At 41.3% G+C, this 17,953-nt stretch overlaps 1 protein-coding gene across 12 annotated transcripts in view; it reads right to left on the minus strand.

Annotated features, from left to right (window-relative positions):
* The window catches only part of snx14 (sorting nexin 14), a 148,589-nt gene that overhangs the window by 59,273 nt on the left and 71,363 nt on the right, over nucleotides 1-17,953 (minus strand). For 8 of the 12 annotated variants that reach the window (XM_041212410.1, XM_041212417.1, XM_041212429.1 and 5 more), the window contains 4 exons: nucleotides 16,294-16,320; nucleotides 12,063-12,218; nucleotides 8,224-8,356; nucleotides 5,410-5,593 (listed from right to left, as the gene is read on the minus strand). In XM_041212410.1, coding sequence (XP_041068344.1) covers nucleotides 5,410-5,593; nucleotides 8,224-8,356; nucleotides 12,063-12,218; nucleotides 16,294-16,320 — 500 coding nt within the window. The remainder of the gene's footprint in view (nucleotides 1-5,409; nucleotides 5,594-8,223; nucleotides 8,357-12,062; nucleotides 12,219-16,293; nucleotides 16,321-17,953) is intronic. The other 4 variants (XM_041212452.1, XM_041212446.1, XM_041212468.1 and 1 more) reach the window with 2 other exon arrangements.

Genomic DNA, 17,953 nt, shown 5'->3' on the forward strand with positions numbered 1-17,953 from the left:
ACTCCTGCAGTGATGTTCTGGAACTGAGATGATTGACCTCCAACAACCACAAACTTGGTGTTAGGTATGACGCCAAGCAGCTGCGAGTCTTCCCCTCGATTCCCGTTGACTAGGGTTCGTTGATGCCACACTCGGTCAAATGTGCCTTGTCACTCCCACCTCATCTTTGGAGCTCTGCTATTTTGTCCATGTTTGAACCAAGGTTGTAATGAGGTCAGAAGCCAAGTAAGCCTGGCAGAAACCAAACTGAGTGTCAGTAAGCAGGGTATTGCTAAACAAGTTCTGCTTGATAGCACTGTTGAGGACCCCTTCCCCCATTTTACTGATGATCAAGAGTAGACTGACGGGGTGGTAATTGGCCGGGTTGGATTTGTCCTTTTTGTGTACAGGACATACTTGGGCAATTTTCCACATTGCCGGGTAGATGGCAGTGTTGTAGCTGTGCTGGAACAGCTCAGCTAGGGGCCCAGCAAGTACTCGAACACCAGTCTTCAGTACTATTGCCAGAATATTGTCAGGGCCCATAGCCTTTGCAGTATACAGTGCCTTCTGCCGTTTCTTGATATCACGTGGAGTGAATCCAATTGGCTGAAGACTAGCATCTGTGATGCTGGGGATCTCTGGAGGAGGCCAAGATGGATCATCCACTCGGCACTCATAGCTGAAGTTTGTTGCAAATGCTTCAGCCTTATCCCTTGCACTGATGTACTGGGCTCCTCCATCATTGAAGACGGGGATATTTGTGGAGCCTCCTCCTGCAGTGAGTTGTTTAATTGTCCACCACCTTTCATGACTGGATTTGGCAGGACTGCAGAGCTTAGGTCTGGTATGTTCATTGTGGTACCACTTAGCTCTGTCTATCACTTGCTGCTTATGCTGTTTGGTACATAAGTAGCCCTGTGTTGTAGCTTCACCAAGTTGACACCTCATTTTTAGGTATGCCTAGTGCTGCTCCTGGCCTGCCCTCCTGCACTCCTCATCGAACTAGATTTGAACCCTTGGCCTGGCTAAAATGCTAGAGTGGGGGATATGCCAGGTCATGAGCTTACAGACTGTGGTCGAGTGCTATTCTGCTGCTGCTGATGGCCCACAACGCCTCATGGTTGCCCAGTCTTGAATTGCTAGGTCTATTCGAAATCCATCCCACTTAGCACAGTGGTAGTGTCACACAACACGATGGAGCATCTCAACATGAAGATGGGACTTTGTCTCCACAAGGTATGGGCAGTACTGATACTGTCATGGACAGATGCATCTACAGCAAGCAGGTTGGTGAGGATGAGGTCAAGTATGAGTTTCCCTCTTGTTGGTTCCCTCACCACCTGCCACAGATCCAGTAGAGCAGTTGTGTCCTTTAGGACTCAGCCAGCACGGTCAGTAGTGGTGCTACCAAGCCACACTTGGTGACGGCCATTGAAGTCCTCCACCCAGAGCTCATTTGGCGTCCTTGCCACCCTCAGTGCTTCCTCCAACTGGTATTCCAAATGCAGGAGTACTGATTCATCAGCTAAGGGGGAGCATTATGTGGTATCAGCAGGAGGTTTCCTTGCCCGTTTCTCCTGATGCCATGAGACTGCATGGGGTCCAGAGTCAATGTTGAGGACTCCCAGAGCAACTCTCTAGCAGCTGTATACAACTGTGCCGCCACTTCTGCTGGGTCTGTCCTGTTGGTGGGACAGGACATACCGTAACATGGTGATGATGGTGTCTGGGACATTATCTGTAAGGTATGAGTATGACTGTGTCAGGCTGTTGCTTGACTAGTCTGTGGAGCAGCTCCCACACTTTTGGCACTAGCCCCCAGCTGTTAGTAAGGATGACTTTGCAGGGTTAAGGACTGAATTTGCTATTGTCACTTCTGGTGCGTAGCTCGATGTTGAGTGGACCATCCTGTTTAATTTCTTTTAGGCATTTTAGCGGTTTGATACAACCGAGTGGTTTGCTAGGCCATTTCAGACGGCATTTAAGAGTCAACCTCATTGCTGTGGATCTGGAATCACATGTAGGTCAGACCAGGTAAGGATGGCAGATTTTCTTCCCTAAAGGACATTCGTGAACCAGATGGGCTTTTACAACAATCAACAATGGTTTCATGGTCATCGCTAGACTTTTAATTCCAGATTTTTAATGAATTTAAATTTCACCATCTACCATGGTGGGATTTGAACCCAGGTCCCCAGAGCATTACCCTTCAGTCCAGTGACTGAAATCTTGGCAGCATTTCCATGTTTGACAAAAGATTAACAGCAGCAGAAAATAATCAATAAATTAACAGTCAGAAATGTAACTGGGGACAGCTTGAAGTCCACATTTTCTAATACTTATTATAATCTCCCTTGAGACTTTTAGAAAGGTATTTGAATTCTAGTGACCAACTGAAAAAAATCACAAGATTTCAAGTTATAACGCTTTAATAAATCAAAAGCAACATTGATTATTTTTGTAAGCAACATATTTTCTAAACTACAGAAACACCTCCACGTCATACCTCTGCAGACTGACTTGTTTCTGTCAGGTCCAGTGATAGCTTGGAAAACCTGAAACTCAATACTACAATGACTTCCTATGGATTCTTCCCTTCCCAAAGCCCTTGTCCATGGCAACTTCAATCACATGGGCCTTGTATCCAGGGAGACATGCCAATTAGCTATCCTCAAGACCTTCAACTCCAATCTACCTTGAAATGAAATAGCCAGTTTCAAGTATAACCATTTATAGAACCTGACATTCCTGACACCTTCCTGAGATACTTGGAGACAAACAGTCTATCCACAGAGCTCTTGCCATTGTGTATAGGTGTGAACATCTTGTACCTTCTCAGCAAGTCCTTTGTCTTGGGCCCCTTGTCCTCATAGCAACTAAGCCACCCAGGCTTATTATAGGGTAGAAGTCAGAGGTCACTTGACCCCCTTCTTTCCTCTATTTTACCTTTAAGATTCAGTCGTAAAACATAAACTTGGTAGTTGTAACATACTAATCAATAAAACATTCAAACATCTAAAAGGTTTTGAGTATTTTCAGTTTGCTGCATACAAGGGATAGGTTTGTTTGTAGGCTAGCAATAAGATTAGGAACCTTCAGCCTCTAGTGAGAATTACAAGATCTGCCAAGTGCCACTCATAAGGACTGACCAGTACTCTATTTTTCTGTAGGTCACACTAAAATAAATGCACTTTTGTAAATAAAAATGGCTTTGCAATTTATGTCACATATGGCTTATTCTATTTAAAGATTAAAATCTCTTGATCAAATGGTGAGATCTCCTAGAAATTAAGAGCAGAATATGAAGCAAATGGTTTGGTTCTTCATAAGATCCGTGTCTCAATCATAAATTGACGCAGATTTTCAACCCTTTTCTTTTCCCAACGGCCCTGTAATCAATATTAATTATTTCCCTCACTCCAGATGTGTGGGAAATGGAAAGCAGTTTGATGTAGATTACCAGCTTAAACCTTAACAAAGCAAACTGAAATTCTGTCTGTCCTTTAGTGGCGGCAGCAATTATAATTAGCTCATGCCTGCCTCTATCCAAACTCAGACTCCGTGTCAAGCCGAGAGCAATTGAAATCCTAATCAGAAACAGCAGCCAGCGTTCCAATATAGAAATCCAAGGGCCTTGTCACAGCAACTGCTTAAAAATATATTTCAGAACGTTTCAACAAGACACACTAGAAAGCTGAAGGTGGTCTGTCAGACCGCCATTCATCAAACAATGGCTGACATCACTTCCCCCATTGCTATGCACCTGGCCTGGACAGCTCACTCTCCAAACACATCCACACCTTACCTCCTAGTCTGACTTTCAACAAGTTCCCTGACAAGCCTTCTGTTTGATCAAGATTTTCCTCTCCTATTCAATTTTTGTGCACCTCCTTCCCTTAATAGATAGATAGATATAGATATATATAAACAAAATTACAAGTAGATTTATTTACTCTTCTAGCCGAGACTAATGTTAAGAACTGCATGTCTTTTTGCCTTGTGAAGTGGCAGCAAGGCTTCAATTTATCCATATATAGTCATTCCCCAATCACAGTATGGTCAGATCTTTAACTAGCCCAGGAGTTGAGTCCCATTATTTTGTCTCATCATCTGATAAACAATTTCTTTTATTTTACTGACAGAAACCAATTCATATGCCTGAATCCCCAGAACTCTGGTCTGCCTAAGATTTATTGGCCTTCCCCATTCTGTAAGCCCATGTCCAAATGCAGCAAAACCTGGATAACATCCAGGTTTGCCCTGACAATTGGCAAGTAAAATTCACGCCACTGAAGTGCCAGGTAATGACCATCTCCAACAAGAAAGAATATAACCATTGCCCCTTGACATTCAATGGCCTTACCATCACTGAATCCCCCCACTATCAACACCCTGGGGAATTACCATTGACCAGAAACTGAACTGGACTAGCCAAATAAATACTGTAGCTACAAGTGCAGGTCAGAGGCTGGGAATCACCTTCTGATTCCCCAAAGCCTGCCCACCATCTACAAGGCACAAGTCAGGAGTGTGATGGAATAATCTCCACTTGCCTAGATGAGTGCAGCTAAATAACTCTCAAGAAGCTTGACACCATCCAGGACAAAGCAGCCCACTTAATTGGCATCCCATCCGGAAACATTCACTCCCTCCACCACCGACGCACAGTAGCAGCAGTGTGTACCATCTGCTAAACGCACTGCAGGAACTCACCAAGTCTCCTTAGGCAGCACCTTCCAAACCCACAACCACTACCACCTAGAAGGGCAAGGCCAGCAGATATACGGGAACATCAACACCTGGAAGTTCCTCTCCAAGTCACACACCATCCTGGCTTGAAAATATATCACTGTTCCTTCACTGTCGCTGGGTCAAAATCCTGGAACTCCCTTCCTAACAGCATTGTGGGTGCACCTACACCACATGGACTGCAGAGGTTCAAGAAGGGAGCTCACCACAACCTTCTCAAGGGCAATTAAGGATGGGCAATAAATGCTGGCCTAGCGAGCAACAGCTAGATTCCATAAATGAATAAAAAAGCCACATGCTGCTTAAATAACATTACCCCTTGACATGCATACAGTTTGTACAATGAAGGTGAACTCCTGGATACATTGGAGCAGTCTTTGGTTACACGAAGTGTGAGGTGCATTCCTTTCTACACTCACTGATGTCCCAGACTTGTTGGGCCTCCTCAGTATTATACCCTTTTCACTTCACACAGTTCACCTGTCATAATCGGAAGTAGAAACTTGGCCAGTATTTACCCTCCCTAACTCTCATGTCAACTGTAACTCCCCCACACCACTCTAGTTGAGTTCAAATAAATGAGTACAGAAGGTGGTCGTATGATGTGGCCTATTGATCACGGTCTTGTGTGGGAGAGGAAGCAAGAGAAAGGAAGAGTGAAAGAAACACTCATCTTACCTGAACCTTCTTCATTTCGATCCACCTCAATACAGAAGACTGGGACTTTCTCTTTTTTACTGTCAAAGTATAAGTCTAGAAATGGAATGCTTATTTTCCATGCAGAGAGGTTACGCTGAGCATTGGGAGTGATTGCCAGTTCTTCAAGTAGATCATCCTCAGACACAACAGTTGCTTCTTCAACCTGTAACAAAGATTAACATGGAATGCCAGCTTTTCACAGAGATATCTAGGATGATCTGTCATTTAGGAAGTTCAATTTCCATGTTGTGTGTGCAACATTTCAACAAAATAAAACATGAAAAGGTTGAGGATACAAAGGAAAGAGAGGTTGCTTACCAAAAACAACCACATTCATACATACAAAAACAAAATTCTCTTATAGAAATATATAGAGGCTTCCAGTGATGAAGTGGATAAAAATGCATGTTGTAGAACTGTCCTTTCCAGACAAAGGAGGTGTCTCAGTGTCCTTGACTGGGCAAGGGGAAAGAGGCAATGGACATATGGATTGCTATCCAGGATACCTCTGCCAGCAAGTGCGCAGTAAAATGATGGTCAGGCTCCATTGTGAAGCCTTCCACTGTTGGGATTTCAAGCTAAAACACTCTGGCTAAGCACACCCATGTAAAATAGCCAAATAGGAAAGATGGTATCCTTGGAATTGTACCCTTGAAGGACAGAGAAGACAATTGAAGAAAATAAAGCACAAGAACATGAGCTGATTATAAATCCCAACTTGATCATTAACAGCAGTTTTTCAAAAAGCTGCAATTGTCACAAACCAAATTCTACAAAATTTACATAAAGAATGCCAAGCAGAAAAGGATAATACAGGTTTGACAAGTTTGGGGCAAAGAGCAAGCAAGCGAAAGAGGCAGAGTGAGCGAGTGAGGAAGAGTAGGAAAGAGAGAAATACAAGCAGAAAGAGACAGACAGAACAATTTAGTTTCGAAATTCCAGAGCCTTTTGCCCAGGCAGCTGCAAGCACCAATGGAGAATCAGGGATGGGTAAAAGACTAGGATTGGAGGAACACAGGCCTGGCAGGTGTGTGGGGTGGAGGAAGTTACAGAGATACAGGAGAGGTAATGTTATGGAGGGATTTAAAAATAAAGATGAGAATTTTAAAAATCCAGATTTTGCTGTACTGGAAGCCTATTTATTTCAACGAGCATTGTAATAATGGGTGAAAAGGACACAATGCAAGTTAGGACACAGACAGCAGAGCTTTGGATGAGCTCACGTTTATACAGAGTGCAAGGTGAGAGCCCAGCCAGGAATGTATTGGGTTGGTCGCATCTAGAGATAACAAGGAAACAGAAGAGCGTTTCAACAGCATGTGAGCTGAGGCAGGAGCAGCAAACAGGCAATGTTGTGGAGGTGGAAGGAGGCTGGCTAGACGATGGAGAGGATATAGGGTTTGAAATAGAGCTCAGGGAAAAATAGGGATGACAAGGTTGCGAATGGATGAGTACAGCCCCAAATGGGTGCCAGGGGAAGGATGGCATCGGTGGTAGCTTCTGGCAGGGCCATAAGACAATGGTTTTGATCTTTCCAATATTTAGTTGGGGGAATTTTCCGCTTATCCAATACTGGATGTTAGACAAGCAGCCTGACAAACATGAGATTGTGGAGAAGTCAAGAAAGGAGGTCAGGCTAGATGCAAACAGTGTGCGTTTGGAACTTGATGCTGCGTTTTCAAATAATGTCACAAAGAGCAGCATGTGATAGGAAGGGCAAAGGATAAGTGATGCAGGAATGGGAAAAGAAGCAATTGCAGGTGGTTCTCTACCTACAACTGGATACCTGTACTAAAAATGCAGGGAAGTTATGCTGAACCTTTATAAAGCTCCGTTTCGACCAGAATTAGAGTGTTGCGTCCAGGTCTGGTCACCACACTTTAGGAAGGATATGAGAGTCCATGAGAGGGCACAGAGGAAATTTACCAGAATGGTTCCAAGGATGAGGAATTTTAGCTACAAGGTTAGGTTGGAAGGTGGGACTGTTCTCCCAGGAGCAAAAGATTGAGGGGAGGTTTGACAGTGCTGTACATGATGACAACAGGTTTAGATATGGTAGACAGAGTAAAGCTGTTCCAATTAGCACATGGTACAGGGGCTAGGGGACATAGATTGTGAGGTAAACTTTTTACACAGCGAGTGGTAATGACCTGGAACACTCTGCCTATGAGGGTGGCAAAAGCAGAGATGATGAACGATTTCAAAAAGAAATTGGAAAAGCACTTGAGGGAAATAAATTTGCGGGGCTATGGGGATAGAGCAAGGGAATAGGATTGATTGAATTGCTCTACAGAAAGCTGGCATGGACTTGATGGGTTTAATGGCCTCCTTCTGCGCCGTTGTGACTCTATTAAACAGAGAATGGAACCAAACACCAAGCAAGCGAGTCCCATACAGCGGGGCAATTGAGGACAGTTGTTGGAGGAATGTTATGGTCAACTGTGTCAAAGAATGTATACAAACCAAGGAGGAAGAGTTGTGATAATTAAAACAAATAAAACATTTTGAGATGGATTTTATAGTTCAAGCTGTTGTCCCTGTTAACCATGCCAGGTTGCCAGCTCAACCAAAAATCTCAGAATTGAAATTATGATTAGAGGATTCTTCTTTGAATCTAAAATCTGAGATGAACACAACACTGCTCCTGGAAGCCACCAAATTCCAGTACAAGTATCAATGGATGCTTAATCCAATTCTCATTATGTCAAATTGAGAGTTTTAAAAGAAAGGTATAACTTGTTACACCATGCTTAACCAATATGCTTATAGTGTGAAAAGCCCAATATCACGCACAAGGTCATCATCTCCTGCTGGTAATCCATAGTTAGGCAACATAGCTCCTTCCATCGTTGTACTTTTAAAGACTCCTTTGAGCTTGCTGCCTATTCGACTTATTCCAAAAGATTCTCCACGTTTATTGGAGCCCCTGAATAACAACAGACAAATGGATCAGTAAATCCTTTAAACACAAAAAATTGCACTAATTGATTAAATGTGGAATGTGAAGTGCAATGAATTTTAGCTCATGCAATGGTCAGAGATAAAGAGCAACTCTGATTTGTCTATTTGCATTTGCTATAACAGTTGTTTGAAGGCAAGAATCAGGGCTACAATTTACCAGCTAGGTGAATTTGGATATACTTTTTCCGGTGCATTTTTATTACAGATCTAGTGGTATAAAATAACCAAGTCAAACTGTGAAGAAAGAAAATAAGGTACGGTAAATTATCAAGCTTTACTCATTAAAAAATTGATAAGTCAATTCTCTTTGGTGAGAGCAGATTTTGAACACTTGGAAGCAAATGTGGAATCTGAATACTTTTTGAGTGCTTCTGCTGAAATAATCCAACTCTGATGTTCATGTATCCAATGCTACTATCAGAGCTAGGTGTGGTGATTTCACCTGTTGACCATCATTAGTTATTCTATTGGTGGAAAGCAACTCGCTTAGCCATTTAAAAACTACAATTTTGTGCAATATTTACACACCAAGACCCATAGTTATAACTTCTTTCCCATAAGCTGACAGGCCTGACAACGCACACTTGCCAGGATGAGTACACCTCCCACAACACTGAGAAGCTTGACACTGCCCAGGCCAAAGCAGCCCGCTTGATTGTCACCTCATTCATAAACATTCACCAATGCACAGTAGCAGCAGTGTGTACCTTCTACAAGATGCACTGCAGGAATTCACCAAGGCTCCTTCGACAGCACTTTCCAAACCTACCACCACTGCCATCTAGAAGGACAAGGGCAGCAGATACAAGGGAAAACCACCTCTCCAAGTTACTCGCCACCCTGACTTGGAAATATATTTCTTCCTTCACCGTCACTGGGTCAAAATTCTGCAACTCCCTTCCTAACAGTACTGTGGACGTACACGACATGGAGCGCAGTGGTTCAAGAAGGTAGCTCACCACCACCACCTTCTCAAGGGCAACTAGGGATGGGCAACAAATGCTGGCCCAGCCAATGAAGCCCACAACCCATCAATGAATAAAAAGGACAAAGCGGCACTACGCAGTGGTCCCAAGTTAAAATTTACATTAAAACGGCAAGTTATGGCAACTTTAAAAAATTATAAAATGCTCACTGTAGGTTAGCTTTAAAAGAAATCTAAAAATTACTTAATTTTTTTGTTGTCACCTCCTTCCACAGAACTTACAAGTTCAAAAAAAATACTGCTCAGCTGTACACCTTTAAAAAATGTTTAAATGTTATGTTAATCAAATCACTGAACTTAAATTGTAGAAAAGATTTAAAGATTAATTTGCTACGTTTTATGCTAACACAGTCCATCAAGCAGCCTATAATCAGTAATCAATGCTGATGGTACAGCATGAATACAGGTTCCAAGGGTGATGGCTTCAGTTACATAGATAGACTGGAGAACCTTGGGCCTCTTGGAGTAAAGGCCAAGACCAGATTTAATAGGTGTTCAAAATCATGTGGGGTCTGCACAGACAGGAAGAAACTGTTCCCATTGTCAGAAGGGTCGAGAACCAGAGGACACAGGTTTAAGGCAAAAGCCAAAAGAAGCAGAGGCAATAAGAAGAAAGCTCTTTTTACACAGCATGTACTTAGGATCTGGGAATGTACTGCCTGAGGAGTGTGGTGGTGGCAGATTCAATTGTGGCTTTCAAAAGGGAATCGGATAGTTATCTGAAGAGAAAAATTTTGTAAACCTATGGGAAAGAGGCGAGGGTATGGGACTAGATGAGTTGCTCTTGCAGAGAGTGGCACAGAAACCACAGGCTGAATGGCCTCCTTCTGTGCTGCAACCATTCTATGAGTAGATACGATTTAGCTTTTATTCAACGAGGTATACACAGAATGCCACTGCAACTTCATTACTGTCTGTACAGTATATATTGGGACAACTGTGCAGATTTATTGCAACAATGGTTACTATTAGTACATGCCCACTAATATCAGATTTGTGTTAATGCAGTCTACCCAAAGATACTACGGGAGAAATTGGAATATATTAACAGATCATAAGCCTTTAGGGAATAAGGGAACATTACAGTTCAAGGTTAATGTATGAATATATGTCAGCATAAAACATTTTCACCATGAGTGCAGCAATGGGGAAAGTACCACAGTCAACAACCATCCTATCCATGACGTGGAACATGGTATGTGTGTCATGAACCTCAAGGAAAAAATGCACTCTTTAAACAATGAAATTTAAAGCATTTTTGATGCAACATGAAAATTGAAAAGTTTACTTATGCATGTAGAAACAAACATCTACTTTTTAGTTCTGTTCATCAGTATCACCAGAGTAGAAAAATAAATCACAAAGTGAAGGCTGTGCACTTACTACCTGGACAAGAATAAGCTATTACACAGCTGTCATAATTCCCTTGAAATGAATGTTTGATTTTCGTTATGTTAACCAAACATTTCAATGTTTTTCTAGACCAGGATTTGAGATTAAGACACTTAAGATAAAACTTAATGATGATCAGGACTGCACTTTGGTTTACTTTAATATCTTTTTTGCTTTCTTTTGTAGGGAATTTGCCAAAACACATCCACTGACAACCAGGCTGAATCTAGGCCACGGAATTTGTAAAGAGGCACAATTCAGTCCTATGATTTGTTACGGTTGGCGTTCCCTTGTTAGAGAACTATGGCACTCCATTTGGCAAGCTATACAAAGTGAGCCAGGCTCAAGACAAGGGGCACCCTCACATCTTGAGCACTATTGTCAGGACACAAATTATTTTACTCCCTTTGCATGAAATAACCTTAAAGGTGTCCAAATGACTTGGGATTGAGAGAACTTTATACCAGTCAGACCTTAATATTGAACCGGATTTAGATAATTTCCTGAAAAGTAGTCATCACATTTGACCAGAATACATCATAAACTATATCAGCAAATAAGCAGAACTTTGGCAGGACGACTAAAATCCTTAGGAAATAAGTTTGGGAAAACTGGCAAAGGAACCGATGGTAACACACAAGGAGACGTTTTAAACACAGAGTTGTGATTTGGAATACACGGACTGAAAGAGACATGTGCCGATTCAATAGTTACTTTCAAAAGAGAACTGAATAGATATTAGAAAAGGAGAAATTTGCAGGGCTACAGCAGAAGGGTAAGTGAGTGAGACTCATTGGAAAGCTTTCAAACATTCAGCACAGGCATGATGAGCAGAAGGCTTTCTTCTGTGCTATATGATTCTGCATCAGGTTTTTGCAACAAGAGTTCCACAGTACACTTGCCATTGGTCCAGAGCCAAGTTAGATCATAGATCTCATGAATACCTCTCATATGAGAAAGGACTGGCAGCATCAGTCCTCACTGATTACATTCTAATCTGAGACACAAGGTAACTGAAGATTTAACTTCTATTCATAATCCATGTTTCAGTTGATTCATTTCTGCCATTATACAACACTGAAACTGGGTAGATAAAATAAGTAGAACTTATAGGTTTAGCCAAACCATTTGTTAACCAAACAATGTAAGCAAGGCAGTTATGAAACCCTAAGCATAAACTAATAAAGGAAAACAAAATATATAACGTGCTTTAATGATTGGTGTGATAAACTTTTGATACTAACATCCATGCATGTTATAAAGAAGCATATGGTATGAATGGACCCTGACTTACGTTATAGCAGCAGGGAGAGAAGGTAAAATGCCAGATGGAAGAGTTAGAATTGACTGGACATGAGGAAAAACAGATGCTGATGAAGACCCTTGATTCATGGAGGTAGCTTGCCCTAGAGATGCAGATTCAGTGCCCCGTTTAAATTCCTGTTTGGTGCTAACCCACAAATTTGTTTTTTTTAAAAAACATATCCAATAGGCAGCATTAATCAGTAGAAAGAAAAACAGATAAATGTTAGCTTCAGCACTTGCATTCATTAATGGGAGTGCTCTAAGGCCAGCCATTTGTTTCTGCATTCATTTACACACTGCTCTGGAGTCAAAATTCACACTACAATATTTTCTGCCTTTATAACAAACTCTTGATTTATGAGTAAGGTTTCTAATAACGTAATGGTTACAATATGAATTTGGCCCCTTTTTTTATGCCCAAGTCAGTGAGAATCTCCACTCTCAAAAATTAACTTTCAATTAAATCTGCTTTATCAAAATAATCAATTCTGAAATGTGATCATGAAGGTAAGAAAGTAAAAAAGAAAATTTTTAAATAAGCAATCATCTTAAACATCTCTGAACAACTTGTATTTATACAGTGCCTTTAACATAGTAAAATGTGCTAAGCCGTTTCACAGAAGTGTTATCAGACAAAATTCCATACCGAGACAAACCAGGAGCTATTACAGCAGATGATCAAAAGCTTAGTCAGAGAGATAGGTTTTAAGGAGTGTCTTAAAGCAGGAAGAGAAATAGTGGGACAGAGATTTAGGAAAGGAATTCCAAGCTTAGGGCATAGGCAGCTGAAGGAGTAGCTGCCAACGGTGGAGCTATTAAAATAAGGTGCAAAAGAGGCCAGAATTAAAGGAATGCAGATATCTCAAAGAGTTCTCAGGTTGGAAGCAATTGAGAGTTAGGTAGGGGTGAGGCCATAGAAAGATTTGAAAACAAGAATGAGAATTTTAAAACTGAAGCATTGCTTAATCAGGAGCCAGCATGGGTCATTGAGCACAGGAGTGATGGGTGAATGGGACTTGGTATGAGTTTTGAATGACCTCAAGTTTACAAAGGGTAGAATGGGGTATATGGGGAGGAGATGACGTAGAGGTATTGTCGCTGGACTAGTAATCCAGAGGCCCAGGGTAACGCTCTGGGGACCCAGGTTCTAATCCTGCCATGGCAGATGGTGGAACTTGAATTCAATAAAAATCTGGAATTAAAAAGTCTAATGATGACCACAAAACCATTGTCTATTGTTGTAAAAACCCATGTGGCTTACTAACCTTGGAGGGCACAAGAGGTAACAATGCAGGAGGGAAAAGAAGTCAATGCAGGTGATTCTCTGGATAATTGCAAAAAAACTGTGGATGCTGGAAATCCAAAACAAAAACAAAAATACCTGGAAAAACTCAGCAGGTCTGACAGCATCTGCGGAGAGGAATACAGTTAACGTTTCGAGTCCGAATGACTCTTCATCAGAACTAAGGAAAAATAGAAAAGAGGTGAAATATAAGCTGGTTTAAGGGGGGGGGGGAGGTGTGTGTGTGTGTGTGTGGACACAGGTAGAACGGGATAGAGGGCCAGTGATTGGTGGAGATTGCCAAAAGATGTCATAGACAAAAGGACAAAAAGGTGTTGACGGTGGTGATATTAGCTAAGAGATGCGCTAATGGTGACATTAGGGGTAGAAAGCAGGACGAGCAAGGCAGGGATAGCCCTAGTGGGGGGAAGGGATCAAAATAGGCTAAAAGGTAGAGATAAAACAATGGATGGAAATACATTTAAAAATAATGGAAATAGGTGGGAAAAGAAAAATCTATATAAATTATTGGAAAAAAGGGGGATCGGAAAGGGGGTGGGGATGGAGGAGAGAGTTCATGATCTAAAATAGTTGAATTCAAAATTCAATCCGGAAGCCTTAGTTGGAAGATGAGGTGCTGTTCCTCCAGTTTGTGTTGAGCTTCACTGCAGGGTGGTGTGTTGAAATGGGAAGTGACAGGGAGGTCTGGGTCATGCTTGAGGACCACCCTGCTCTCATGCCCACATGTCCGTCCTTGGCTTGCTGCAATGTTCCAGTGAAGCTCAACATAAACTGGAGGAACAGCACCTCATCTTCCGACTAGGCACTTTACAGCTTTCCGGACTGAATATTGAGTTCAACAACTTTAGATCATGAGCTCTCTCCTCCAACCCCACCCACTTTCCGATTCCCCTTTTTCCAATAATTTGTATATATTTTTCTTTTCCCACCTATTTCCATTATTTTTAAATGTATTTCCATCCATTGTTTTATCTCTACCTTTTAGCCTTTTTCAATCCCTTCCCCCCACCCCACCAGGGCTATCTGTACCTTGCTCGTCCTGCTTTCTACCCTTAATGTCACCATTAGCACATCTCTTAGCTAATATCACCACCGTCAACACCTTTTTGTCCTTTCGTCTATGACATCTTTTGGCAATCTCCACCTATCACTGCCCTCTATCCAGCTCTATCTGTCCCACCGCCCCGCCCCTTAAACTTATATTTCACCTCTTTTCTATTTTTCCTTAGTTCTGATGAAGAATCATTCGGACTCAAGACGTTAACTGTATTCCTCTCCACTGATTCTCTGGATAGATGGATAGAGAACAACAGAACTAGGTGAGTGCAGGTATCCCCAACTGAACAGAGGAGCAGTATCACCAACAAAACAAAAACTGCTCCTTTCATTAAAATACAGTCACATACAGCCAGAGTTAAACCAACAATACAGTTGGAACACCAATAATATACACTCAATTAATTACTGATAAGGATTCCTGATTCCACATCCTCGATCTAGTGACCCAAGTTTTTCATATTACTCATGTATGCTTCAGACAACACTGGCTGGTGGGGAACTCACTGGCTTGCCATTTTCATGATGCTGACCATTACTTCTACAATTTGGTAAGTTTGACTTACTGTATCCCTGAAATCAAGAACCTAAACAACTGCCATATTATATATGCCGTATGTAACTTAAAATTAGTTAAAACTGAATCTCATCTTTAATTTAGCTATTACAGAAAAGTTGGATTGCCATGCTACACACTCAGATCCTTACCAATTGGTCAGACTTCGTGGTTTACAGACAAAATGCCCTTCCTGCTATTTTGTGAAAGTGTGACCAATTTACTGAGCAAGCAGCAACAATGAAAGAGGATGTGGTCTGTTCATTCTCTGCCATTCAAAAATTTGAGGAAACCATTTGTTGGACATCTAGTTGGCTAAATTGATAGCAGGAAACATAGTTGTCTAACCTGCTCCTACCCTCATATGTCAGTCATAAAATCATTCCAGATGAGGTATGCTAACTCGATACACATCAAGGGTCAAGCTGAGACTTTCTTGGTCTTGACGCCCAATGCAGTCCTCACTGCTCACCATTTGATTTACATTGTTTATGGCCAAATTACAGTATAACCATCTACACTTCTACAAATGCTAAATAAAAGCTTAGAGCTCTTTCAAATAATAAATGTAGGGACCCTCAAGTTTGCAAACCATATCAGACAAGAAATACTATTGTTGGGCTAAAGTGATAAGTGTATGTATTCATACTATATAATCTGCTCGTCAATAGCTTAAAAATTAAGTTAACTCTTAAAGGGTTAGTTTACTTCACAAAAGATGTTTTTTCTGCTGCAGTAGCTCTGGTTTACAAATAAACTTATTGAAAGAGTGAAGTAATCACTGAACAAGTGGCACCTTAAGACTGGGGTACAAAGTAGAGTACAGCTTCTTTTGTTCTGATAGCATCATATATTCAAAAACTGATTGGCAAAACTGATCTACTGACTAGTGCTACATGTCAGAATTTGATGGTTAATGGTAATTGCCCAGAACTGTTTACTTTCATGTACATGAGTTACTGCATCTGGCATTCTTTTGCACCAGATACACTAAATTTTAAACTGTATATTTAAATTTCTTTAAACTTGCTTTGGATCAGTAATATTTTTACTGTCGAGAGCAAAAACAAATCTGAAAAATATTTTCAGAAAGCTGATTAGGCTTAGTTGAAGGGTCACTTTAAAAAAAATTAAACCTTACAAACAGTAAACCGCAGAAAATTCAGTTAATTATAAAGGCAGAAGCTTGTGTAAGCTCCATAAAGCTGCTCTGTAAAAATGTGATGCAATCTGAACTATGATGGTGCAGTGATATATTGCAGACAGGAGCAACAGGTGTTCTCAACATTCTGCAGGTATACTTACCGAAAATCATCCAAATTCAGGCTACTTCTGCAACAACAGGCACAAGGAATTACAGTTCACATAGAACAAAACGCAGGACAAAAAACAAGCAGGAACAATGAAAAAATATACATTTAAAGAGAAAAGCAAATGAGCCTTGATTTTAATTTTACATCATTATTTTTTAGTTCCATTCAGAGGAACATTTGATAAATACAGAATACCTTAGATTCTGAAGATCACAGAAAGCCTAAGTAAATTGATGTATATATGTATTCAACGTTATATAATCTGTTCTTCAATGCTTTAACATTTACATTGATTAAGCCTTAAAGGTTTACAACCCTCACTTCAAGCAAGTTACAACACAAATTATCTTCACGCTAAAAGATGGAAGAGAAAATAACTAACAGCCCAACATGTGTGTGAACCCGCATTTAGGTTACTCTAACTTTATGACCTCAAAAGCCAGCCGAAACAGGTCAGAGCAGTTATCACTGAAAAACTTATGTAGTCCCATACTCAACCCAGCCATTGCCTATTGCAACACTTACTGTGCTTCAAATTGCATCTACATAAAAATGGTCCAGTGAGGGTCAAAGGCTGCCAGCAATCAATTCAGGGTAAGATCTATATATTGAACAGTGAATGAGGAAATCAAGTAATAGGTTTTGAAGAGTTGGAGCCCAGGATCTGCCACAAAAAATTTAGCCAAAATGGTTCTTGTTTTCACTGCATCCAATGCAGTTTCCTCTACATTGGAGACACCAAACACAGACTGGGTGACTGCTTTGCGGAACACCTTCGGTCCATCCGCAAGCATGACCCAGACCTCCCTGTCACTTGCCATTTCAACACTCCACCCTGCTCTCATGCCCACATGTCTGTCCTTGGCCTGCTGCATTGTTCCAGTGAAGCTCAACGCAAACTGGAGGAACAGCACCTCATCTTCCGACTAGGCACTTTACAGCCTTCAGGACTGAATATTGAGTTCAACAATCTTAGATCAGGAACTCTCTCCTCCATCCCCACCCCCTTTCCGATCCCCCTTTTTTCCAATAATTTATATAGATTTTTCTTTTCCCACCTATTTCCATTATTTTTAAATGTATTTCCATCCAATGTATTATCTCTATCTTTTAGCCTAATTCGATCCCTTCCCCCTATCCCACCCCCACTAGGGCTATCTGTACCTTGCTCATCCTTTCTACCCTTAACATCTCCTATTAGCACATTCCTTAGATAATATCTTTTTGTCCTTTTGTCTATGACATCTTTTGGCTATCTCCACCTATCACTAGCCCTCTATCCAGCTCTACCTGTCCCACCGCCACCCCTCCCCCCACCCCCACCCTTAAACCAGCTTATATTTCACCTCTTTTCTAATTTTCCTTAGTTCTGTTGAAGAATCATACGGACTCGAAACGTTAACTGTGTTCCTCTCCGCAGATGCTGTCAGACCTGAGCTTTTCCAAGTATTTTTATTTTTGTTCTAGTTTTCTTCACGCCTGTGAGGTAGGGATACTGGGAGTCATTTACAGCTTACTGGAGTACTGGAGTTACTGTGTCAAGGTGAGTCCATGGTAATATAAAGTGTTGATGTGAGAAGCTCAGTGACACTGACTGGGATGGCAGAATACTTTCACAGCTTGTACCAAAGATAGACCTGTCATGATCATTA

This window comes from Carcharodon carcharias, chromosome 2, assembly GCF_017639515.1.
Source record: "Carcharodon carcharias isolate sCarCar2 chromosome 2, sCarCar2.pri, whole genome shotgun sequence".
NCBI classification, from domain to species: domain Eukaryota; kingdom Metazoa; phylum Chordata; class Chondrichthyes; order Lamniformes; family Lamnidae; genus Carcharodon; species Carcharodon carcharias.